The sequence below is a fragment of the Rhinopithecus roxellana genome, chromosome 14 (genome assembly GCF_007565055.1).
Source record: "Rhinopithecus roxellana isolate Shanxi Qingling chromosome 14, ASM756505v1, whole genome shotgun sequence".
NCBI classification, from domain to species: domain Eukaryota; kingdom Metazoa; phylum Chordata; class Mammalia; order Primates; family Cercopithecidae; genus Rhinopithecus; species Rhinopithecus roxellana.
In genome coordinates, this window is record NC_044562.1 from 29,975,221 (window position 1) to 30,001,022 (window position 25,802).

The 25,802-nt window shown below is 53.2% G+C and overlaps 1 protein-coding gene across 4 annotated transcripts; it reads right to left on the reverse strand.

Annotated features, from left to right (window-relative positions):
• Nucleotides 1–1,800: 1,800 nt before the first annotated feature.
• STK11IP (serine/threonine kinase 11 interacting protein) lies at nucleotides 1,801–25,304 on the reverse strand. 4 transcript variants are annotated; one of them, XM_010360329.2, is made up of 25 exons: nucleotides 25,237–25,304; nucleotides 24,956–25,042; nucleotides 21,715–21,920; nucleotides 21,433–21,507; nucleotides 21,080–21,175; nucleotides 20,588–20,695; nucleotides 20,393–20,464; nucleotides 14,662–14,788; nucleotides 14,337–14,440; nucleotides 14,106–14,201; nucleotides 13,874–13,915; nucleotides 13,534–13,680; nucleotides 13,251–13,335; nucleotides 11,956–12,342; nucleotides 11,600–11,805; nucleotides 11,177–11,293; nucleotides 10,850–11,027; nucleotides 8,562–8,792; nucleotides 8,338–8,441; nucleotides 7,176–7,273; nucleotides 4,615–4,793; nucleotides 4,320–4,401; nucleotides 4,016–4,086; nucleotides 3,223–3,470; nucleotides 1,801–2,208 (listed from the first exon to the last, which is right to left on the reverse strand). In XM_010360329.2, exons 2-25 carry the CDS (start codon nucleotides 25,014–25,016, stop codon nucleotides 2,059–2,061), a joined length of 3,270 nt encoding a protein of 1,089 aa, XP_010358631.1. In that variant the 5' UTR covers nucleotides 25,017–25,042; nucleotides 25,237–25,304; the 3' UTR covers nucleotides 1,801–2,058. The 4 variants fall into 4 exon arrangements, 3 of the variants coding, with proteins under 3 accessions (XP_010358631.1, XP_010358630.1, XP_030772316.1); XM_010360328.2 differs by having other exon boundaries at nucleotides 25,211–25,283; XM_030916456.1 differs by lacking the exon at nucleotides 1,801–2,208 and adding an exon at nucleotides 2,222–2,433.
• Nucleotides 25,305–25,802: the final 498 nt, after the last annotated feature.

The window sequence follows — 25,802 nt, forward strand, 5'->3', positions numbered from 1 at the left end:
AACTAGCCGGTTCCATAACTCCTACCATTTCCTCCCCACTCTCCCACCAAAGCAGGCCAGACCTGCCAGGGAGAAACTAATCTTAGAAATCAATCTTTGTGTGTGTGTGTGAGATGGAGTCTCACTCTGTCACGCAGGCTGGAGTGCAGTGGCGCAATCTCGGCTCACTGCCAGCTCCACCTCCCAGGTTCACGCCATTCTCCTGCCTCAGCCTCCCAAGTAGCTGGGACTACAGGTGCCCACCACCACCACTAATTTTTTGTATTTTTAGTAGCGACGGGGTTTCACCGTGTTAGCCAGGATGGTCTCAATCTCCTGTCCTCATGATCCGCCCGCCTCTGCCTCCCAAAGTGCTGGGATTAGGCGTGAGCCACCGTACCTGGGCCAATGTTTGCCCGGGCCAATCTTTTTTTTAAATGGAATTGAGTGGCTTAATTACCCTTTTCTGGGGAAAATTGTGTACATGCACTGAGATTTCTGAGCAGATACACAAAAAATGGGTAAGCATGCTTGAATCTAGAGTTAGGGCGTCAGGCATATGAGAGCAACTCACTACATTCTTAAGTGCAGTGTACATTTTTTTTTCCTGTATACATTATCTTTTAAATAAATTTTAAATAATTTTAAATAAATGTAAAAGTACAGGATTTTCAATGACCCCTTTTCATTTTTAAATACTTCACCCCATGGATTTAGAGATGTAGTGGCCTGGTTAGGCCAGGCAACCCTTCCCACATCCTTTCCAGGTTGAAGTCCCCGGTGACACAGCCCCAGTCCTGCTGTCCCACCAAGCAGTCGGGTTACACAGTGGCCAAGGCCATAGGCCTGACACAAAAAAGTGAGCTAGATTAATCATTCTGCCTCACTTCGGAACAGGAACCAAGAACCATGGCCTCTTTGCACAACTGCGTAGCTGCAATGACTTCCATTGTGTTCATTCTTTGATACAAGAAACAGATCTCAGCCCAGCTCAAGTTGGAATCAGGGTTTGTTTAGTTGGAACTCTTGGTGGTTCATACTTGCTTCAAATTATCTTAAGCCAGAAAAACGGGGCGGGGAGGGTATCCTTTTTAGCTTATGTTACCTGAAATCACAGGGGTTTCTGTCTTTGCGTACAACTAGACCCAGGGGCTTCAAAGATATCCCCAGGATCTGGCCCTGATCTCTCCACCCGGGTCGTCTTCCTCTCTCTCATGGTTCCACTTTAGGAAAGCGCCTCCCCAAAGCCAGCAGCTCCAGGCTTATCCTCTCAGCAACCCTGAGAAGAAACTTGCCTCTTTCTTGGTTACTCTAGTCAAATGCCTGCGCTGGGCCTTCATAAGCCAAACCAAGTCACATGAGGATTCCTGACCAGACTTAGAGACAAGAGGTGAGGGAGTGGGGCTGACCATCCAGGCCTCCGGGCTGAGTGAGGCGGTGCTGAGAAGGCAATGGCAGGAAGCAAAGGTCACCACTCAACTCCACACACCCTCTCCCCAGACACTCTCTGCAAGGGCCTGAAGTCCTCACTACTTCCCACATAAAATTCAAGAGAGCAAGACTCTGTGTGGCCCGGCAGCAATTCCATGCCAGGCCACATGACAGGTCACTGCCAGCTTGGGGCTGTGTGCCCGTGGGTCATGAGTTCTACTAGATCCCCCACGCTGGGACCACAGTTGGGTTGGAGATGGGGTCTCATGGTACAAACAAGGCTGCTTGGAGCTGCCCATTCAGGAAAGGTGATGGGCGGGATAACTTCTGTCAGAAGAGGTTAGGGGAACGGCAGGCCATATGAGTGACATCTAAGTACCACACATGACCTATAAGTTGGAAACAACTTTATTGATACCTGAGAAAAAGTGCAGGAAAAATATTCCTCCTGACCACGTGGCCTGTCCCCTGAGGCCAGATCATTCTCTCGCCTCTCCCTTAAGCCCTGGGTCATTTGGGGCCTCACTGGCCGGTACCCAGAGGCTGAAGAAGTCCACAGCCAGAGCCTGGAAGCCAGACCCAGAGACCAGCAGAGGGAATGTCTACAGTGTGGCTCCTGAGGTCAGGGCCAAGGTCGGCGTGGGACCCTCATCGGTCAAGGGCAAGCGCCTCTTGGATCACAGTCCGGAGTCCGATGGAAAACAGCTCCTCCCACGGTTCCCGGATCCAGGCAAGCAGGGCTGTCAGCTGCTCCTGACACACTACACGGAGTGCCCAAAAGCTCTCCAGCCGGGACACCTGGCAGACCGAGCAGTTAGCAAGGCGAGGCTCAGGGGGACCACATCAGGGTGGGCGCAGGGGAGGTCTCCGGGAAGGCCTCACTGTCTCCACCTTGGCTCAGTGCCTCACCCCTCCCCCAGGCCCGTGTCACTCCGCATAAAAGATCCTGACTCTGAGCTTTGTAAACAGAATCCAGTCAGCGTTTACTGAAAGCCTCCAGAGGACCTGTCTCTTTCATCTTCCCTGTTGTACAGAAGATGCAGACACAATTTCAGGGAACTGTGGATTCAATTCCCGGCTCCACCACTTTGGCCAGGGCAAACTGGTTAACAGCCCCAAGCCTCAGCTTCCTCATCTGTAAATAGGACCAGTAACAGTATCTCCCCAGGTGGTGGTCACAAAGGCCAAACAGCTGGCATACAACCGGCCCAATCCTGCCAATTCAAAGCTGCCGGAAACCTCATTGAAAGCCTCACAGCTGGCCGGGCGCGGTGGCTCACGCCTGTAATCCCAGCACTTTGGGAGGCCGAGGCAGGCAGATTACGAGGTCAGGAGATCAAGACCATCCTGGCTAACATGGTGAAACCCCGTCTCCACTAAAAAATACAAAAAAACTTAGCTGGGCGGGGTGGCAGCGCCTGTAGTCCCAGCTACTTGGGAGGCTGAGGCAGGAGAATGATGTGAACCCGGGAGCCAGAGCTTGCAGTGAGCTGTGATTGCGCCACTGCACTCCAGCCTGGGCGACAGAGCGAGACTCCGCCTCAAAAAAAGGAAAGCCTCATGGCTAATAAATGGCTGGGCTCCCAGTCCAGGTGTCTCCCCTACCTACAGCTGCCTCCCTCTCTGACTTGGTGCTCATCCAAGCCCAGAGTCCCCCAGTTCCTCCAACACCAGTTCTCTCATCTGTAAGTGCCATCTTGCCGCCAATGCCCAGGGTTCCTAGACACATTTCCCACCCTGCCCTCATGGCCCCAACCTGTGCTCACCATCTCCCCTCCCTCCCTCTCTCACTGGACATACACACACACACACCTCATCATAGAAGAGCAGCCGCAAGTCCTCAGGGGCTGAGCGGTAGAGCAGCACGGAGCTCAGGCTGCTGAGTGGCTGCTGCTCCCTGACACGCACAACGGGGCCCGGCCTGGAGGGAGGCACCTTCTCAGAGGCTTCGCCAGATGCTGCTGGAGGGGGGGGTTCTGCCAGGGGCCCTGCAGCATCCTCCTCTAACAGGAACAGGGTGGACGGAGTCAGCAACAGGGATACAAGGCAGGTGGAAGGGCCTGTAGGGAAAGAGGCACCCAGAGTGGAAGGTCATGAAGGGGCCCAGATTCCTGGGGCCAGCGTCCCAGTGCTGCTGGGGAAAAGAGGCGTGAACCACACTCACGTGGGTCACAAAGCAGCCTGTGCCCCTGGGGCCAAGACCCTCCCTTTCCCAAGCTCCAGGAATCTCTAGTCTGGAACACCTCTGAGGCCTACCACCCTCCACTGCCCCACACCCACCCTACTCAGAAACAAGGCTCCGCCCTCGCCTTCTCTGACTGATGAGGCAGGGCCCACTCAGCCACGCTGCTCCATTTCATAGAAAGCCTGGGCCTGAGAGCAAAGGCTCTGGGTAACTGAGGATCCTGGGGGCCTCCTGACCCCGCCTAGAGAGTCAGGGCACACTGAGGCTATTACTTGGCTATGCTCTCAAGTAATAGGAAGTCCAGGTTCCAGGAACTGACAGTGGCTACGAAGGCACTGTACGGGTGCTGGGCATGGGCCAGTGCCTGTGACAAGGTGGGGTACAGAGACCAGGGAAGCAACAGCAGCACAGAGACCTCACCTTCAACCAGGAACGCCCGAAGGTAGAAGAACTGGGGAGCCTCCAAGGATGAGTCTTTCTCCAGCAATGGCCTAGGGGGAACATGGTAGGCACAGGAAGATCCGCTAGGGGATGGGAAGGACTTGGAGGGAGGGGAGTGGGAAGAAAGCCCTGCAGGGCGTTGGGAGAAGGCACTAGGGGCCCATGGGGGACATGGCATGAGGACAGGTGGCTGCCCAGGACCTACTCAGCACAGGGCCATGTCTGGTGCTCTGTGAAAAGAGGATTGAGCAGCAACCCCAGCCTCTGCCTCCTATCGACTCACCAGAGCCGGTGCTGGGGGGTGACCTCCTCCTCTGTGGCACTGACACAGTTCCTCCAGGCAGGAGGCAGAGACTGCAAGACATCTAGAGCCAGGCCAGGGAACTTTAGAAGGCTCTGCTCTCCTCCAGCCTAAACTCACCACCTCTCAATCCCTTCCTGTTCTCCACATTTCTGGATTTGAGAAACTTCTACAAGGGACAAGTCCTGTTACCTCTCTGTCTCCGCTACTGGGCACCAGGTGAGGAGCTCAGCCCCAGGACCCTGCCCACCCTCCTGCCTTCCCCTTCCCCCCTCACCAAGGAGCTCCTCTAGGAAGGCCCGGCAACGCCTGGCATCTCGGGGCAGCAGCACACAGCGGCCCGCCCCAGCTGCCCACTCCAGCTGCAGGCTCTGGCCTGCCAGGCCCAGCTCTATGCCACTCAGATCCTGCAGGGGAACTGCCAGGGTCAGCTGCAGCCAGCTAGCTGGAGGCTCACTGTGGAGAGGGGACAGAGCGATGGAGAAGAGTGAGGGTGGAGTGAGAGTCCCAAGGAAGCCCTGCCCTGGCTGCACCCGCCTCACTCACTGCATCACCCCCGTGTGCTCACCGCATCTCCCCCTCACTCACCCCATCTCCCCCTCACTCATCACCTCATCTCCCTGCCTCACTCATCACCCCATCTCCCCCCCTCGCTCACCCCATCTCCCCCCCTCACTCACCCCATCTCCCCACCTTGCTCATCACCCCATCTCCCCCCTCACTCACCCCATCTCCCCCCCACTCACCCCATCTCCCCCCCTCACTCACCCCATCTCCCCCCCACTCACCCCATCTCCCCCCCCACTCACCCCTCACTCATCACCCCATCTCCCCACCTTGCTTATCACCCCATCTCCCCCCCTCACTCACCCCATCTCCCCCTCCACTCACCCCATCTCCCCCCCTCACTCACCCCATCTCCCCCCCACTCACCCCATCTCCCCCCTCACTCATCACCCCATCTCCCCACCTTGCTTATCACCCCATCTCCCCCCCCACTCACCCCATCTCCCCACCTTGCTCATCACCCCATCTCCCCCCCCACTCACCCCATCTCCCCCCTCACTCATCACCCCATCTCCCCACCTTGCTTATCACCCCATCTCCCCCCCTCACTCACCCCATCTCCCCACCTTGCTCATCACCCCATCTCCCCCCCCACTCACCCCATCTCCCCCCTCACTCATCACCCCATCTCCCCACGTTGCTTATCACCCCATCTCCCGCCCTCACTCACCCCATCTCCCCACCTTGCTCATCACCCCATCTCCCCCCTTTCACTCACCCCATCTCCCCCCCCCACTCACCCCTCACTCATCACCCCATCTCCCCACCTTGCTTATCACCCCATCTCCCCCCCCACTCACCCCATCTCCCCCCCTCACTCACCCAATCTCCCCCCTCTCATCACCCCATATCCCCCCCTCACTCACCCCATCTCCCCCCTCACTCACCCCATCTCCCCCCCTCACTCACCCCATCTCCCCCCTCACTCACCCCATCTCCCCACCTTGCTCATCACCCCATCTCCCCCCATTACTCACCCCATCTCCCCCCCGTCCACCCCATCTCCCCCCTCACTCATTACCCCATCTCCCCACCTTGCTTATCACCCCATCTCCCCCCTCACCTCACCCCATGTCCCCCCCCACTCACCCAATCTCCCCCCTCTCATCACCGCATATCCCCCTCACTCACCCCATCTCCCCCCCACTCACCCAATCTCCCCCTCTCATCACCACCATATCCCCCCCCCCTCACCTCACCCCATCTCCCCCCCCACTCACCCATCTCCCCCCTCACTCATAACCCCATCTCCCACCTCGCTCATCCCACTCTCCCCCTCCGCTCACCCCATCTCCCCCTCACCCCATCTCCCCCCTCGCTGGCCCCATCTCCCCGTCCGCTCACCCCATCCTCCCCGCCTCGGCTCAGCCCCCATCTCCCCCCCTCGCTCGCCCCATCTCCCCCCCTCGCTCGCACCATCTCCCCCCCTCGTCAATCGCCCCATCTCCTCCCCTCTCGATCGCCCCATCTCCCCCTCCGCTCGCCCCATCCTCCCCCCCTCGCTCGCCCCATCTCCCCCCCTCGCTCGCCCCATCTCCCCCCCTCGCTCGCCCCATCTCCCCCCCTCAGCTCGCCCCATCTCCCCCCCTCGCTCGCCCCATCTCCCCCCCCGCTCGCCCCATCTCCCCGCCTCGCTCGCCCCATTCTCCCGGCCTCGCTCGCCCCATCTCCCGGCCTCGCTCGCCCCATCTCCCCCCTCGCTCGCCCCATCTCCCGGCCTCGCTCGCCCCATCTCCCCGGCCCTCGCTCGCCCCATCTCCCCCCTCGCTCGCCCCATCTCCCGCCTCGCTCGCCCCCATCTCCCGGCCTCGCTCGCCCCATCTCCCCCCTCGCTCGCCCCATTCTCCCCGGCCTCGCTCGCCCCATCTCCCCCCCTCGCTCGCCCCATCTCCCCCCCTCGCTCGCCCCATCTCCCCCCCTCGCTCGCCCCATCTCCCCCCTCGCTCGCCCCATCTCCCCCCTCGCTCGCCCCATCTCCCCCCCTCGCTCGCCCCATCTCCCCCCCTCGCTCGCCCCATCTCCCGGCCTCGCTCGCCCCATCTCCCGGCCTCGCTCGCCCCATCTCCCGGCCTCGCTCGCCCCATCTCCCCGCCTCGCTCGCCCCATCTCCCCCCCTCGCTCGCCCCATCTCCCCCCTCGCTCGCCCCATCTCCCCCTCGCTCGCCCCATCTCCCCCACTCGCTCGCCCCATCTCCCCCACTCACTCGCCCCATCTCCCCCTTCGCTTGCCCCATCTCCCCCTTTGCTCGCCCCATTTCTCCCCTTGCTCACCGCATCTCCCCAGTCACCTTCAACAGGTACAGCCTGTGGTCAGACACAACCACAAGGCACATGAACTCCCCAGTGTGGCCTGCCAATGCCACTGGCACCTGGGAGAAGAGGAAGTTGGTGAGACACCTGATGGGAGGTCTGGGGAAGTGGGGCTAGACTGAAAGCCGAGTTCCTGGTGACAGCACCCTCAGCCTGACCTTCCCACTGCCCACCCACCAGTCTATGGAGCTTCCCTGACACTCGACAGCCTCTTCATCCACCATTGCTCTCTGCCTTGCAGCCCCTGCCCGCTCAGACGGTAGGCCGCTGGCTTCCCTGCCTGTCACCTCACCCACTCCACGCTCCACCAGACTAACTGTTCTAAGGCACAAAACTGACCATCACTGCCCCATTTCAAATCCTTCAGTGGCTCTCGGTGGCCCTCAAAACCAAGTCCAAACTCCTTGGCAGACACAGGAGGCAGCTCCTGACCTGGCCCCTGCCAGCCCCCCAGAGTCCTCTCGGGACTCCTGCCCCTCACCCTGCACATCCAGATGCCTTCATCCTGGGCAGCTCCCCCTACCAGTGAGTCTCGGGCCCCATGCATTTGCTGCTTCCTTTACCTAATACATTCTTTTCCTCCCTACTCCTTAACTTATCCTTCAAGACTTAGCTTAGACGTCACCTCCCAGGAAGACTCCTTGACCCACTCAAGCTGGACCAGATACCCCTTCTAGGGCCTTAGCCCGATTACAGCACTTGCATATTGCACAATCATTGTGAACTTCTCACACCAGACTGTAAGATCAAGGGCAAAATGGATCTGTAGATCCTCAGTGTCTAGCACAAAAGGTGCACAACAAAGGCCTAACAACATCATGGGTTTAAAATAATGCTAGGAGGCCCCACTGATGAGTGCCAGGGGCTGGGCAGCTTTAACACGACCTCTGATGCACTCCAGTGTGTAAGGGAGGCATCACTATCTCCATTGCAGATGGGCAACAACTGGGACTCAAATACCAAGGAATGGGTCCACAGCCACACAGCAAGCAGCTGCTGGGGTTGAAACCAGAAGCCAACATCAGGTGACTCCAGAGTGTTTGATCTGACTCAGCTGGCTATGATGGAAACGAGTGGGCACCCTGGCCAGCTGGGGGCATGGGCAGTGTCAGGGAGCACAGACCTTGAGGCAGCACTGGAACTCCTCCTGGGCATCGCTGAACACCTCAACATCCAGGAAGAGCCGGAGTCGGTGGTCCACAGAGCGGAGGCCATAGCGCTCAGGGGCTGAGGGCAATGATGGGGCATCAGCCTGCCCGTGGCAGCCCCTGGGCTCCACCTCCACCTCCCCATCAGTGTCCCTTCCCTTCCCCAAACCCATCTATGTTTTGTTTTGCCTATACTCACGGGGACTGAGGCTCCAACTACTGTGGTCACGGGTGCTCGGTGCCTGAGGTGGGCTGTTCTTGGCCCTGTCATGGTGGTCACCATGGCCAGGAAGGTGGCAGACAGGGCTGGCAGACAGAGAGGGAGCCAGAGACTGCTCTCCCTGTTTCTGCTCCCTGTTGGGGGTTCCCCCGGACACAGTCAGGAGAACCACGTGGTCACTACCACAATTAGGACACACAGCAGGAGATTCTGGAGGGAGGATGGACACGGTCCTCATGAGCCTTCCCCACAAAGTGCCAGAACTCCCACCATGCTCACGATGTTCCTTCCCCACTCTCAGGTCTTGCCTGAGCCCAAGTCTCCAGCTTCATACACAACCACCAGCCCACCAGCTCCCCTTCTCCCAGCACAGCTGCCGACTGATCACTCCCCATCCCAGGGAGGGATGAGCTAACCCTGGCCCACTACCTCCTCAAAGTGCACTCTACCTTCTAACTCTAGGCCCTCTCTGACTGGGTCAAACACAACCAGGCCCTGCTCTTACGCCCTCCTACAGACTTGGGCTGATCAAGTACTTCAGGGCTCTCCTAGCAATGTCTGAAAGACCAAAACCAACAAGTCTCGAAAGACAGAGAGAACTCTTGCCATATTTGGGTCCAATTCTAGGCTCCATCAATTAATGGCCCTGTAATCGTGGGCAAGTCATCTAAGCTCTGTGAACCTGGCTCCTCGTCTATAAATTAGGGATGACAATAGAGTCTTTCTTATACTCATCCTTAGTGTCAGGAAGCTGGGAAGGAATCAGGACATGGATCAGCAATGAGAGAAGCAGCACTCAGCAGCTGCACTGTGCTGGGCGTGTGCTAGCTCCCATGCCAGTATGATCACATTTCATTACCAGAGAAACTCTCCCTATCCCATTTTGCAAAGAGGAAAGAAAAGATTAAATCCTTTACACACGCTGCCCAGGACCATATAGCTTGGGGCAACAGCAGCAGCTACCATTTACAGGGGACCTTCGTGTTGTGCCAGGCCCTCTGCTTGGTGCCTTACTGTCACATTGAAACAGCATAACAGCACCATGGGGTGAGTTCATTCCCTTCTTTGTTCAGAGGAGGTAACTGAGGTGCAAATGAAAGAACGGTTGGCCAGGCACGGTGGCACATGCCTGTAATCCCAGCACTTTGGGAGGCTGGCGGATCACGAGGTCAGGAGATTGAGACCATCCTGGCTAACACCGTGAAACTCCTTCTCTACTAAAAATGCAAAAAATTAGCTGGGCGTAGTGGCGGGCGCCTGTAGTCCCAGCTACTAGGGAGGCTGAGGCAGGAGAATGGCGCGAACCCAGGAGGCGGAGCTTGCAGTGAACCGCAGTCGTGCCACTGCACTCCAGCCTGGGTGACAGAGCGAGACTCCGTCTCAAAAAAAAAAAAAAATGAAAGGAGAACAGAGCCCACAGTAGTGTTCATTAATAACGCCATCATGGAAGAGGCTCCAGAGTCCACAGCGATTCATGGTGTAGAGCCAGGGTCCGGGAGGGTCTGGCGGCTGTTTCTGTTTACGCTGTGTCGCTAAGGCTGCATGCCCAGGCCAGTTCACAGTGGGGAACAGAGCTGGGCTCCATTTTCTGAATAAAATGTAAACCCCTGCTCCAGCTGCCGCCAAGAAGAAAAAACTGGCTAATAAAATTCTGGCATTTCCCCATAGCTGTTATCAAGAATATTTATTTCTTCTTTAATGTCTTCTTCAAAGATAGTACTTTCTGACTGGTCTACAATGGAAACAATTCTTGTTTTAAGGATTAGTGCATGAAGAAATGCCACAGGACACTATGTAGCTTCCAAGGTCAGCCGGGAAGGACAAACCAAGCCAACTCCCCGAGCATGTCACTCAACAGCTACACTTGCTGGCAGGTGCAGCACCACCATCCAATACTACGTGAGGGCTCGTCAGGTTTTACGCAGTGTCTGAAATATCAGCCAAAAAAAACCCCAACATAACAAGGTTTCAAGTTATAAAAAAATAATGAGTTCAAGCACAGTTACAGAGATTGCACTTCCTGACTTTTAGAGTTAAAAGAAAAAAATCAGAAAAAAAACAAAACAGGAGATAGTTTTTTCTTTTTTTCTGTTTTCCTTTTTGTAAATGCAGCAGGCAGGCGGTTTTCTTTTTCCTCCAGGCAGAACAACTGGTCTCCACTCCAGCCCCTTCTCCCTGGGGCTCCCCTTCACACTGCCCTACACAGAGCCACTTTCCCTGCAACAGTGGAGGCATGTGGGCAGAGAGGTCAAGGGCAGGCCTTGTACCTGTCTTTTGGAACAGAGGCCTCCAGTCTTCCTCACTGTCCAATCCCAGCCTGGGGTCCTCTGGCTTGAACTCATGGCCACAGCGTAGACACTGGAACCTACCCAGCAGGAGGTCCCTGGCCTCCCCAAGCTGTTCCCGAGCCACATTGGTGACTGGGGTCAACACGGCAAGCAGCTCCTGACAGAGGGTGGATCAGAGGCAGCTGTGAGCAGGCGGACCCCAGATGGACACCTCCCACAGGCCCCTGGTCCTCAGGCCTGCTGCTGCTCCCCTCTGGCTCTCTTAGTCCCCATAGCCCCCTGGGCCCCTACTCTAGGCCCCATCACCTGGACAGCTGCGTGGGCATCAGGCTCCAGCACCAAATAGCGACGCAACTGCCGGTCAGGGCAGATGTAGGAGAAGCGCAGACTGAGGACGGGGGCTCCAGGGAGCAGATCTGAGCCCTGCGCAGAAGAGGGGTACCAGGTGAAAAACAGCAGGAGCGGTGATCAGAGGGATGAGGGGATGCTGAGAGCGTGGAGGACGGCAGGAGCTCTGGAGCCTGTTAAAGGCCTGTGCTGACGTTCAAGCTCGAGCACGGAATCCCTGCTCCTCAGCCCAGCCTCCCGAGTGCTTGTGACCTCTGAGGCTCCCCTCCTCGACTCCTAGTCCCAAGGAGAGACTGTGGGAAATGCCCAGCCCAGTGCAGGGCACACAACAGCCATGTGCCCATAGCTGGCTCCTTCAGAGCCCTGCCACCCCCAACTCACCGTGGGCCCAGGTGACCTCTGGGCCTGGGCCTCCGGCTCTATCTCAGCAGCCTCCAGACTCTGGAGCTCCAGTCGCTCCAGGGTGCGAGCTGCTTGGAGTTCCACCTCAAACAGGTGGGCAGAAGTGACCCTGAGAAAGCATTCCCTGCCCCGCATGCCCTCAGGCCCCTCCAGGGGACACACCAACATGGGGCGACAGAGCTCCGCTGTGGAGAGACCGAGAGAAGCCCTGCAGGGAGGGAAAGTACCCACATGCCACCCTCCCCCGCACTGGCCCTCCACCCACCAGGCCCCACCACTCACAAACATCCCAACGGCCCCTGGCCCCAGCTTGCCCCAGCCCACAGAGGGCTCACCTTCCACTTCCTTCTGGTCCTGCTCCTCTTCTTCCTCCTCTCCTGCCTCCTCTTCTCCCTGTTCCACCATCTCCCCCTCCTTCTCCTCCTCCTCCCCTTCCTTCTTCTCCTCTTCCTCCTCCTGTGGCTCTGCCCTGACCTCCTCTGACATTTTTTGTGGTGACTCCCGGGGGCCTCTGGCTTCCTCCTGCAGGGGTGAAGGTCTGGGTGTAGTGTCGGGGCCCTGGGAGCTGGCTGGAGGTGCGCTGGGGGCAGGAGTGGTGGGGGTGGCCCGCAGAGGGTTTCCAGAGGCCTCCAGGTGACTCCTGTACTGCAGCCAGTTGCGGCCAAACCGTTCCCGGAAGCTGCTCATGAGCTCCAACTCCCGGTGCTGCTGCACGAACCATCCTGGGCAGGAGGGGAACCCAGAGCTGAGCAAGCCCAGCCCAGACAGATGGCCCCAAATCCTTCAACGGTGCTCCTCAGCAATGAGGGGGCAATGGACTGTGTATGGGGACAGGGGCAAGGGAGGCTACAGGCGTCCCCTCCACGGCATGTACTGAAGTGTGTCCTATGGAACACTGTGGTCAAGTACAATCAATCCAAGCTGCGCATCCAATGCTGCTTCTGGAGACTCAGCATGCATGACAGCATCCTAAAGGTCCCGAGACGGCCTTCAGCGAACACATCTATTTCTCTTCAACCTCACATTTCCCAAACTTCTCTGGCCACAATCCTATTATTTTATATATATATACATATATACTTTCTTTTGGTTTTGGGTTTTAGTTTTTTTAAGAGATAGGGTCTTATTCGGTCACCAGGTTAGAGTGCAGTGGCACAATCACACTTCACTGCAACCTTGAACTATCAGGCTCTAGCGATCCTCCTGCCTCAGTCTCCCAAGCAGATAGGACTACAGGTGCACACCACCATGTCAGGCTAATTTAAAAATTTTTTTGTAGAAATGGGCGTCTGTCTATGTTGCCCAAGCTGGTCTCAAACTCCTGGGCTCAGGCAATCCTCCCACCTCGGCCTCCCAAATTGCTGGGATTACAGATGTAAGCCACTGCACCTGGCCTACATGATCTCTTGACACCTCACAAAATTAATGTTCCTCGAAAAGTTTTCAAAATGCTCCCAGAAGCAGTTTTCTCCTTTCTCTAAACTAAAAGAAAAGAAGACAGACTAAGAAGCCCTCTATAATACTCTACCAACAAAAAATAACATTTCTTCCAGCAGACCTTCACCGTAACTTAAAAATCAGAGTGAGCTGGACGTGGACGAGAGAGGTTAGTGGGGTGAAGCTGACTTACCAGCTGGAGAGGGGTTCAGAGTTCGGGGCTCCGGGTCCGTATCACTGGGTTCAGAGATGCTTGCCCGCCTTACACGGACTCGGCTCTGAGGTTAATGGAGGGAAGAAGTTCTATGAAAGCCAAGCCTCCAGCCCTGCCATCCACGGCTGGCCATCCAACCTATCAAAGAAACCCCGACCACGTGCAAGCACAGTTCCTACCATTCCCTGCCCATGGCAGCCCAGAGTCCCCAGAGAGACACACAACCCACCCCAGGCATGAGGCAGCGGAGGACGCTGCTTACCTTAACCTTATGAAGTGGGGCCTGGGCCAAAACACCCCCCGAGGAGAGGCTGTCACTCAGGTCAGGGCCACCTGAGGTTTCAGGAGTACTTCCCACTGGCCAGGGCAAAGGTGGGCCCGTGGGGCTGAGCCCCAAGGATGTGTGAGTCTGGTATTTGACAACAGGAAGGAGAGAGAGGATGGAGACTGGGTGCACCTCTGCCTTGCCCAAGCCAGCCAAAAGGCGGGACCCTACTTTCCACTGACCAGGAAGACCCTGTCACCAGCCAGCCCTCTGTTCTCTCCCCAGGGCCCTCCCTTCATGTCTTCCCCAACAGTCCTTGCCCCCTGACTACACCGACCTGAGAATCTGTCAGCGACAAGACCTTGCCATCAAGAAGGAACTGAGCAAAGACAAAAAGGGTGGGGAAGGGAGTATGTGGTGGGGCCCATCCTGCTGAGTTCCACGTATTGACAACACAGTAAGCAGGGTCCAGGTCCTCGGCCCCTCACCCAGGGATGGCAAGAGGGTGCAAGGTAGGGGAGGACTGGGCAGGAAAGAGGAAGCAGAGTGGACACAGGATGATCACTCACGCCAGTAGCAGCCTCCCTGACCCGAGGTGACAAGTACTGGGCAGTGGCCACTCGGTGCGCAGGGTGGAACCAAAGAGGGTTCCCCTCCAGGTAGAGCTGAGGGGCAGGAAGGGGAGAATGAGGAGGGCCCGGGGCCCTGGCCCTCCCTGTGTGAAGAAAGCACTGACCAAACCAGCATGGGGGGGTGGGTGCAAGGGTGGCTCTCAGGCCCCTGATGCACTGCCATCTTACCTTGCGGAGCTCAGTCAGCAGCCACAGTGGCGACAGCTCCCTATGTCCTTCCAGTAGGTTGTATGCCAAATCCAGGTGCCGCAGATTCCTCAGCTGCTCCAGGCCTGGGATGGGGGCAAGAAGGAAGGAAGGGCATGCGGATGAGTACACGCAGGTGAGTATGGTACATGCACTCGGGGAGGGTGAAGCAGAAAGACCAGCCGGAGCACCCCTGCACTCCCCATAAGCCCTCTCAAGGCTCTAGAGGCACGTGGTACCCAGGCCAGCCCGAACCTCACTCTCCCCCTTCCCCTCCGTGCTTGCCCCATCACACACCCCCACTCACCATGCAGGCTCCGAAGCTCGTTGCCTCGCAGTATCAGGATCCCCAGAGCAGCCCCTGAGGGTCCCATTCTTGGCACCAAATGCAGGCGATTATAGGAGATGTCCAGATGGTGGAGTTCACACAAATCCTGGCAGGGGTACAGGGGTGAAAAAGATTCTCTCATTGACCAAACTCTAGTCAGGGTCTTCTGAGATCTCTTCTAGACTAGGCCTCAACCTTGGCCTATATAAACTGCACGCGCTCGGCACAAATGATTTCATCCACCCCTACTCCCACGTTAAAAGACTTGAACACCACCAGCACTGTTCCTAACAGTTCAAGGTCACATCTTGAGCATGGCGACTCCAACCCCCTTAAGTTCCTGCCTGGGAAAAGTCAAAGCTGCCAAAAGAATTTCCCATTTGTTTCAGCCAGCTCCTAAAGATAGGGTCCCATCTCCCAGTCTCTGTAAAAGGGTAAGGGCCTTATTTTGATAAGTGCCAGTTAGTTAGCAAACCCAGATGGGTTTCACGTGGACCAACCTGATTTCCACTTCCCCAGCTCTGCTCAAGGCCCTACCATTCCCCTGCCCACTCCCCCACCTTTAAAAATGCCCAACTGGCCAGGCGCAGTGGCTCACGCCGGTAATCCCAGCACGCTGGGAGGCCAAAGAGAGCGGATCACTTGATGCCAGAAGTTCGAGACTAGCCTGGCCAACATGGTGAAACCCCATCTCTACTAAAAATACAAAAATTAGCTGGGCATGGTGGCACACACTTGTAATCCCAGCTACTTGGGAGGCTGAGGCACGAGAATCACTTGAACCTGCAGGCACCACTGCACTCCAGCCTGGGTGACAGAGCAAGACTCCATCTAGAAAAAATACATAAAATAACAGTGACCCCTGCACAAAAATGGACTACACTCGACCCTCTTCACTACTGCAATTGTTTATTACTGATTAAAATCTAGTGTCCTGCATTATCCATGACAGCCACCTAGTGCCATGACTTGGATTAGGTCAGATTCATTGTCAGACACCCCCAGCCCTCTCACTTGGGACCCCAAGCTGCACACTTTTGATGCCTTTGCCTTCGCTCCTGACTGATGGGGATTCATCAGTGAGTCTGACTCCCAGCCCAGTGCCTGTGACAAACGTCCACTGAAGCACAGTTAGGAAGCTTTTGACTTTCATGATTCCAAGTACACTCACGAAGCTTGGTTAGAGTCCCAAGCTTCGTGTGAAAGGCACCTCCCTAGGCTGGAAGTTCTTCCTCACTCTGTTTCAAGCAAGAATTCACTCCCTGACTCCTGGGCTAAAAGTACTTCATGGCTGTGTTTTGAGTCCTCTCTGTTTTCCATCCTTGATCCTGCTCCTCCCATGGACTTCACAGCCAACTGAAACCCTCTTCTCAAACCACTGCTGACTATACAGTATATGTCACCACTACGGCACTAACTCTGTCCATTTCCTTTCCTGTTGGCAACACTCTACTAAGGATAATCTGGAACTTCAACGGCTTATTTGGGAAACTTAAGATCTCCCCAGTCTGGCTCCTCTAAGAGCCCCCATCCGCATCACCTCTGCTCCCCTTTCCTCCTTCTCCCACCTTTCCTCTTTCCTTCAGCTCCCTTGACCCCTGACAGGTTCCCCTTCAAGTCCCCTCCTTCTTCACCCCTACTCACCCTGCTAGACCTTTCCCTTCATATTCCAGACCCTCAACTCCCTACAGTCACTCAAAGTTTAAGTCCTCTGCCCCCACTGGGGGTCTCAAGGGACTCAGAGACCTTCAAAAGCAACCAACTGAGGGTTTAAAAAAAAAAAAAAAACTCATGGAAACAGACCATTTAACTCTTGTCATCCACAGAGTTACTGTTTTACCCTGCTTCCTAAAATTTCTTACAATCGGCTACAGCCCAGAGTACTCACCTTCAACAAAAAGAGACTGTTGCAGAGACCCATAGAAAAGGACTATACTAGGTCCTCCAGGGCAAAGGCTTCTGGTGGTACTGCTTAAACAACTTTGATATCATACCACTGGACCAAGTCAGAATTTCCAAAACTCTAATGAAAAAGCTGATGGATTCATAACACTGCTAACCCAAGATCAAGCACAATAAGAATTGACTACATAAAACTGAATGAACTGGTGAAGAATGAGTATAGTTTTAATGGCTTTTGTTTAAAATACTGTTGGTTCTTGAATGTCCTATTTTCTGGATATAAGGAACCTCTTTCCCTTTTCTTTTATGTGATCTATCACATGAAACAGTTTAGTAAATTATACTTTTATAAAAAATATATATGAAGCATTTATCTTTGCTCCATGCCTGATCCCTCCAGAATTCAGGAACTCCCATTGGGCATTCTTATTTACGTGGCAATATGGTTATTTTCACAGGTTCAGTAGGGTCAGCCCTCCTTGTAACAGGACATAATTGGGAAAATTGGTTATATAACTAGGTTTTGACTGGACTTTTAAAATATAACTGGAAAGTCATGTTTTAAAATAATACATAAAATCAGATATGGCCAGTTTTAAGGAACTAAAGCTGACTCTACGGAGCCAATGCTTATAAAGCCCTCTTGGAAAAACCAGCCTGCTACTTGGCTTACAGGGTTCCCAGACTTACAAATTAGTGGCAAAGGCTAGATCCTGGCAGGCCTAGGAATCTTAGGATATCTTGGAGACGTTAAGAAGAGAGAAATTCACTAATCTATAGGTACTCTATGTGAAGTCTGATGGCACGTTCTTGGCTTCCTAACCTCGAGAGGGTTTGAAAGTCCAGTCTGAGAGTCCTTATAAAAAGTTCCAGGAAAGCAAACTTAAAAAGGGCCTCTGTGGTCAATTACCATTCTTACTACACTGATGTAAATAGGCAGACCAAATCTAACAGGATCAGACTTATTCTGTAAAAAAGAATAATCCTACTTTCACTGTTTTGAATCAAAAGGGGAGTGACCTTAGAGAAATCTGTTTTAATGAAAAAACTATTAACACATACTTATGGGTTACCAGATTTTAATCCTGTTCATTTTCTTCGAAATTGTATTATCTACCTGTAAACTGGAATAGGTCCTGCTATCTTACACATCAGCCCTTACCAAAGTCTCAATTCTTCTCCTTTTCTTCATTATTTGGCTGCAATTTTCTAAACTAACATATCCAATTTTCTTCCTCCCAAATTGGCATCACTGAGAACTAAAACCTGAGTGCCCAGATCCTTAGTGGAATTTTAGGTGACTTACAGCTGCCCTTTCCCCCAAGGATCTTTTTTTTTGAGACGTAGTTTCACTCCTGTTGCCCACGCTGGAGTACAATGGCGTGACCTCTGCTCACTGCAACCTCTGCCCCCCGGGCTCAAGCGATTCTCCTGCCTCAGCCTTCCCGAGTAGCTGGGATTATAGGCATGCACCATACCCGGCCAATTTTGCATTTTTGTAGAGATGGGGTTTCTCCATGTTGGTCAGGCTGGTCTCGAACTCCCGACCTCAGACGATCCACCCACCTGGACCTCCCAAAGAGCTGGGATTACAGGCATAAGCCACTGCGCCAGGCCTCCCCCCAGGATCTTAACAAAAGCCCTATGAGCTAAAGCTGGACTAGGTGATACAAACTTCAAAAGATACATCATCTACAGATCACGTGTGGATAACCTACATGCCTGGAGCTACTGTGATATGAGCCCCTTAGAAAGTCCACTGAGGCCGGGTGCGGTGGCTCACGCCTGTAATCCCAACACTTTGGAAGGCCGAGGCAGGCAGATTACCTGAGGTCAGGAATTCGAGACCAGCCTGACCAACATGGAGAAACCCCATCTTTACTTGTAACCCCATCTTTCACTTTTATTTGTAAAAATACAAAATTAGCTGGGTGTGGTGGTGGGCGCTACTCGGGAGGCTGAGGCAGGAGAATTGCTTGAACCCGGGAGGCGGAGGTGATGGTAAGCCGAGATCGCGCCATTGCACTCCAGCCTGGGCAACAAGAGCAAAACACTGTCTCATTAAAAAAAAAAGAAAAGAAAAAAAGAAAGTCCACTGACACTCCTGTATCTTCCAGACTCTGTTCAGGGAAATAAGCATGACTGCAACACTGTCTATGCCGTCACCACAAACATTCAAACTACAAACCAAGAAAGCCATCGGTTGCCACCGCTATCCTCATTCCACCATCTAAAGAAACATAGAGCTCAACACCTAGAAATCTCAACTGGCTGCCCTCTGGACTCAGAAAATTGATTTACAGCCTGTTTCAACCATTCATCTGTTTTCCTTTTTGTTTCCATAGAAATGTCCACCATTAAATGTCCGGTCACTCGCACCATCCAGCAAAACTCATCCCCTACCAAGTCCCAACGAATGGCTCAGTTGGTTTTCAGTGAAAAAAAGGAAGTGATCAAGGAAGAAAAGGATTTATATTGTTCGGGGGAGGGAGGAGTGTCTCTTCTTTCCTCGAATTAGAGGAGGAGGGACTGACAAAGATTCTCACCTTGATCAAACCCTACTCGGGCCCCTCTGGGCCTTCTTTTTGACTAGGCCTCAACTTTGGCCTGTTAAGAACTGCAGACTTGTTTAGCGCAAGTTCAACAAAATTCAACACAAATGATTTTTTTGACTCCTCCAACCCCCACAGTAAAAAACTTGAACAAAAAAAGCAAAGTTCTAGCATAAGGATGCATCCCTAGAATGGCGACTCTAGCCCCCTTAAGTTCCTGCCTGGGAAAAGTCAAGGCTGCCAAAAGAATTTCCCATTTGTTCCAGCCAACACCTGATGACAGGGCTCCCGTCTCCCAGTCTTTGTGGGAAGGTAGAAGCCTAACTTTTAGCAAACCCGGAAGGGCTTCATGTGGTCCAACCTCCACTTCTGCTTTTTGTACATTTCCACTTCCCTTACTCTGCTCAAACCCTCACAGTTCCCCTTCCTATTCCCTCGCTCTCCTTTTAAAATGCCCAGTCACCTCCGCACAAATTAAACTGGCGTTCAGTTCACATTGCACCCTCCTCCCCGCTGCAATAGTTTATCACTGATAAAAATCTGTCCTTACCACTTTAACTAGTTCGGCTTTATCTCTGACACGTGGATGGGAGGACCCAGAAGAAAGGTTCTTCGTCATGATCACAAAAGCTGCCAGTTTCTGAGGTAGGCACTAGACTAAGTAACACTGGGTACTTCTTCACAATCATTTTAATATTATAAAAGCAGGTATTTGGCCAGGCGTGATGGCTCACTTTGGGAGGTCGAGGTGGGTGAATCACTTGAGGTCAGCAGTTCAAGACCAGTCTGACCAACATGGTGAAACCCTGTCTCTACTAAAAACATAAAAATTAGCCAGGTGTGGGGACACGGGCCTGTAGTCCCAGCTACTTGGGAGGCTGGGCAGGAGAATTGCTTGAACCCAGGGGCAGAGGTTGCAGTGAGCTGAGATTGCACCACTGCACTCCAACCTGGGTGACAGAGCAAGACTCCATCTCAAAAAAAAAAAAAAAAAAAGCAGGTATTCTTGTGATTTCTACTTTACATGTAAAGAAACCCAGAGGTAACTAACTTCCTCCAAGTTGTATAGGTATTAGAAGTTGAGATTTGAACTCTGGTTTGTCTAATGCTAGTGCCTAAGCAGTGCTATCTCCCAGAATGCAGCTCCACCCTCATGGCAAGAGCAAGGAGGGAGTAAAAGCCAGTCATGGAGAGAGAGTGAGAACAGAGCAATCAAAGACCCATGGTGTACCAGCTGCCAGACTGCCCATACTCACCATCAGGAATCCCTGGCAGTCCTGGACTTGATTGTGGCTTAGGTTCAAGAAACGCAGAGCTGACAAGAGGCGCTGAGAGAGATGGGAAAGAGGCAGAGAATCGATGTTCACTACAATACTATCTGGTCAACCACCTGGCCCTCCTCCCCAAAGGCCTGGCCTTGCCCTTCCTCGAAACCCTCTCGAGGCACTCACCAGGGAGCTGTCTAAGGCGGTCAGTGCATTGTAGCTGAAGTTGGCAGAAACCAGAGCCAGCCAAGGGAGGGCAGAGCAGAAGTCACCGCCGCAGGCTGAGAGGAGCTCCTGAGTGGGCGGATGGGTGCTTCATTACCCCACTCTCCCCCTCCTCCCCATGCCAAGGCCAAGCTCTACCACCCAGTCACTCATTCATTTTTTATACACTGAACTCCATCTGAAGATACAGGCTTAAAGCCCAGGTCCCTGACCCAAGAACTCACTGTGGGGAGAGTGGGAAGGTAGACACTAGAATATGTAATGTAATACAGTAGGTACGACTATAAATATACAGGAAGGTACTGAGTGCTGTGGGAACACAGAGAGGGAGTGAGGACACTGTCTAGCAGGAAGCAGGAGGCAGGCAGAGCTGCAGAGAAAGAAGAACATCAGAGCTCGTTCCTCTACGTCTCTCAGGATGAGGCGTCTGAGCTCACCCCTCACCCTCCTTACCTCTAATGTCTGGAGGCTCCTGCTGCAAATCAGGGTCTCCAGCTGGGAGTAGATGCCTCGGAGACCATGTAGAGAGTGAAGGGGAACACCTCGGAGCTGGGACAAGGAAAGGGGAGGGAGGAAGGCAGAACCCACAGAAGACAAAGACCTCATCCCCATATCTCCTAGTTGGGAGGAGGGAGAAGACCACATAGCCCAGCAGTAAATGGAAAGACAGTGGATATCACATTACTGCAGAGCAATGGGTATACTCAGGCCCAGCCTCCTCACCAAAGAGGCCCTTCTCTTTCCCATCCCCAAGGGGCGGCCTCAAGTTGGGTGCTGTGCACCAACATCCCCCCGTGTCCCCATACCTCCAGGTGCCGAAGGGATTTGAAGGGGAAAATCTTGATGGGCCCTGGGGGGCCAGGACCAGGAACATGGACCAGCTGAAGAAAATAAATAAATAAATAACTCCATTTATTGAAGCACAGCAGATCTCCCTGTCCTCAACATTCCTTTCTTAGCACAACCACTGGTACCTCTGATACCCTCTGGATCCTGGCAGTGCAGACTTCTGCACCCCTACCCTACCCCCAACTTCCATCATTCTCTTGGGCTCCTTGCACATCCTGCCCCTTCCCCACACCCAGAACCTTGAGTGAAAGCGTTTTCTGCAGCACATCGAAGAGAAACTGAAGCTGAAGGATGACAGGGGAGTCAGCAGGATGAGAGGGCAGAGCCACAAAGCCTGTCTGGCCAGGGCCCCATGGCCCCAGGTGCAGCTCAAATACATGATTCAGCTGTTGCAGTGTGGGAGTGAGCAGGCTCAGGGTGCTACAGCCAGACAGGACCACATCCCCTGCAGAAAGAGGGGCAGACAGGAGGGAAGACATGGTGAAAAGATTTTTCCCTTTATTCTAAAACTCTGCTATGCCAAAATATACCCACTCCAATCCATATTGTAGATGTTCTATTGCAGGATCAAATTTTCTATCTCCTTCACAGCTCAAAAGCATTCAATGGCTCCCCTCATCTTCAAAAAAAAAAAAAAAAACAGTCCTACCATTTCATTCAGCCTAATGAGACTGCTTGGCTACACAACTCCAACCAACTCTTCCAAATTTTCTTTCACCTTCTGCTCAAAAGAGCCTCATCTACTGACAGTGCTGGAAATACAGCCAACGTGGTTCACAGTTCTCTCATGTTCTGAAACACCCCCTTCCACCACCCAGCTTGAGACCAGCCTCCTCCAGGAAGCCACCTCAAGAAGTAATACTGCTGAATTTTCACATTGCAGTCACTCATTATTACATAAAAGTTAATTGGATGTCTTATCTTTATTTCATTTTCTGATTGCAAAGCACATCTGCAGAAACTTTCAAACAATACTAAAAAGTACGCCATAGAAAGAATAACTATTCGTTACAGCACTAAGGCATTGTTACTGCTGTCTGTTAAAAATGCTCTCTCTAATGAGACTTTCATCCTTGAGGGCATCTTTTGATCACCCTGGTATTCATCACTGCACCTAAAAAAGTGCAGCTACAAGCTAGGCATGAAGGAATTTTTTTTGGCTTAAAAAATATAATAAGTATAGATAGAGTCAAAGGATGTTGCAGAAACAGTACAGAAAGGTCCCCTATATCCTTTACCCAGTTTTCCCTAACGGTTACATTTTATATAGCTATAGTACAACATCAGAGTCAGGACACTGAGCTGGGTGCCGTGGCTCAGGCCTATAATCCCAGGACTTTGGGAGGCCAAGGCAGGTTAATCACTTGAGGTCAGGAGTTCAGGACCAACCTGGCCAACATAGTGAAACCCCATCTCCACTAAAAATACAAAAAATTATTCTAGGACTCTAACCTCGTCTCTACTAAAAATACAAATATTCTAAGCCGGGCATGGTGACACACGCCTGTAATCCCAGCTACTCGAGGGGCTGAGGCAGGAGAACAGCTGGAAGCCAGGAGGCAGAGGTTGCACTGAGCCGAGATTGAGCCATTGCACTCCAGTCTGGGTGACAGAGCTAGACTCCACCTCAAAAAAAAAAAAAAAAAAAAAAAGGGCAGGCGCAGTGGCTCACACCTGTAATCCCAGAACTTTGGGAGGCCAAAGCAGGTGGATCACAAGGTCCGGAGTTCAAGACCAGCCTGGCCAATATGCTGAAACCCCGTCTCTCCTACAAATACAAACATTAGCAGGGCATGGTGGCACACGCCTGTAGTCCCAGCTACTCGTGAGGCTGAAGCAGAAGAATCACTTGAACCTGAGAGGCCGGGGTTGCAGTGAGCCAAGATCACACCACTGCACTCCAGCCTGGATGACAGAGCGAGACTCGGACTCAAAAGAAAAAAAAAAAATCAGGACACTGATGTTGGTACAATATGTATATATAGCTATATGCTGTTTATATACATTCCTGCAGCCATGCAATCAAGATACAAAACTATTCTGCTGCCACAAAGCTCTTCTCCTGCTACCTCCTTGTAGTCACACATTCACACACCCACCATTCATCGCTGAATAAATTAACAAGTCCTGCAACCTGACATGAAGGATTCTGTACGTACTAGACACTGAGGATGGATACAGACATGGTTCAAGGACTCTTCCCACGCTCAAAGGGCCTCCTAGTTGTCTCTTCCCAGAGAAGGATAGAAGACATTTGCAAAGTTATCAATACAAGCCAGGAAATAAAACTACTGGCCAGGTGCCGTGCCTCATGACTTTAATCCTAGCACTTTGGGAGGCCAAGGAGGTTAATCACTTGAGGTCAGGAGTTCAAGACCAACCTGGCCAATATGGTGAAACCCCGTCTCTACTAAAAATACAAAAATTAGCCGGTCATGGTGGTGCACACCTGTAGTCCCAGCTACTCAGGAGGCTGAGGCAGGAGAATCACTTGATCCCGGGAGGTGGAGGTTGCAGTGAGCTGAGATTGCGCCACTGCACTCCAGCCTAGGTGACACAGCAAGACTCTGTCTCGAAAAGAAGAAAAGAAAGAAAAGAAAACTGCTAGAAAGAGAGCTTCCACAGATATCATCAATAGGAGCATGGAGTGGAGGACAGCTAACATTAACTGTAGTATGTGCCAGATGACTTTGATATCTCATTCAAACCTTCTCAGAATCTCCCAAAGAGCACTGTTAACCCCATCTTACAGATATGAAAATTGAGGTTCAAAAAAGTGAAAAATCTTGATTGAGATCATATAATTGGCAGGAAGTTACTTCTCCTATTTGATCTCAAAGCTAAGGCTTTTTCTACCACAATTAATGCCAACCAAGTACTCAACAACTACTGTGGCTCCACTATGCCCAGGCACAGTGCCAAGCACCAGGGAAGTCATTACAATAACAATAGCTCCCAAGTGTAAGCAGTTACTATACTTGCAGGCATTGTACTAAATACATGAATTACAACGAATCCCCACAACTGTTAAGTACAATCATTTTTGCAATGTGTGAGGAAAACTGAGCCTCAGGAAACAGTTTGGCAAGTTTGAAAGAGGGTTGATATTCCAACCCAGGTGGGTCCGACTCCAAATCTCGTGCTTCCATCTACTGTACTTAGTACCTTGCTACACAACAATGATTATGACTAAGATCAGTCCCTGGTCCTCAGGGGCTTTTAGTCAGGTAACGATCACTTCCTTCTGACAGTGTCAGAGAAGGAACAGAGGGAGGGAGTTTGGCCTCAAAGGACGGCTAGGGTGTGGGCTATCACAGGAAAAGGTCACTGTAAGGGCGAACAAACCTGGGAATAGTAAAGAAATTGAACTCTGACACCTGGTGACCCTACCAGTCGTAACTCCGTGACTCTCAGGGCGTGTCTGCACAAGGCACCACCCCCACCTCGTCCGAGGCCCAGCTCAACCGGAAGTCCACTCACCGGACTCCCGCAGCAGCCCCGCGAGTTTCCACACCAGGGAGTCCCGCTGAGCGGTCGTCATGGCCACCGGACGCTAGGGGGCGGAGCCTGGGGGGAAAGAGGAAGCGGAAGAGCCTCAGGTGGGCGGTAGTGCCAAAAGCCCAGGGCGTCCACGCAAACGGAGGCGTCGTGCAGAGAAAAAGGCGAGAAAGAGGAGCGAGGAGGAGCATCCTCCTGGCCGCCCTTTGGAGGAACATAAGCCCTGGTCAGACATACCGACCCTCCCCGTTTGGTCCTCCTACCAGCTCAGCTGCCCGGCGCCTATCAATGATGGAAAGGAAGTCCCTCCCCGGAAGAAAATCGAGCCAAGGGACGACCGGAAAACACGCCTCTGCCGCCGGAAACCGCGCCCTAGGTCATGCAAACGAATCGAAAAGGGGCGGTGCGGGGGCTGGCTCGGGAGGGGCGGTCTCTCCGCGGTTGTGGCTGAGGTGGCGTCCTGGGCTGCATGTCCCCTATCTGGGCCCCCATTATTCCCCCGCCCTGCGCAGCGTGGGACTCTCGCTTGGCTTTTGGCGAGCCTACCGCGCCAGTGAGGAAACCCTGACTTGTTTGCAAACTGGGCGGAGAAGCCAAGTTTAGAGAAATGGAGCTTTCTGTTAGAGAAAAATTATTTCGAAGCAAACAGTCATTTTCCAGTGGAAGGAGAGCGTGTCCGCCGTAGGATGGACTTAGATCGTGTAAAAGCTGAGGCTACCAAGGATATCACCTCTGGGGTCCTTTGCTGCTTTTCCTTAGTCTCCCTCGAAACTCGTGTATCTTTCCTTCAGCAGTACTGGGCTCCACGCGAACCTAGTCCTTTGTCTTT

Bases quoted from the DNA above. Each gene is read 5' to 3' on its own strand.
- STK11IP (XM_010360329.2), bottom strand. From the start codon at position 25,016: ATGACGACCGCTCAGCGGGACTCCCTGGTGTGGAAACTCGCGGGGCTG. The intron at 20,465-20,587 runs GTGAGTGCCTCG...CATCTCTCTCAG, and splicing joins CCGCCTTAGACAGCTCCCTG to CGCCTCTTGTCAGCTCTGCG. The intron at 11,806-11,955 runs GTGAGCCCTCTG...GTCTCTCCACAG, and splicing joins GGACCAGAAGGAAGTGGAAG to CGGAGCTCTGTCGCCCCATG.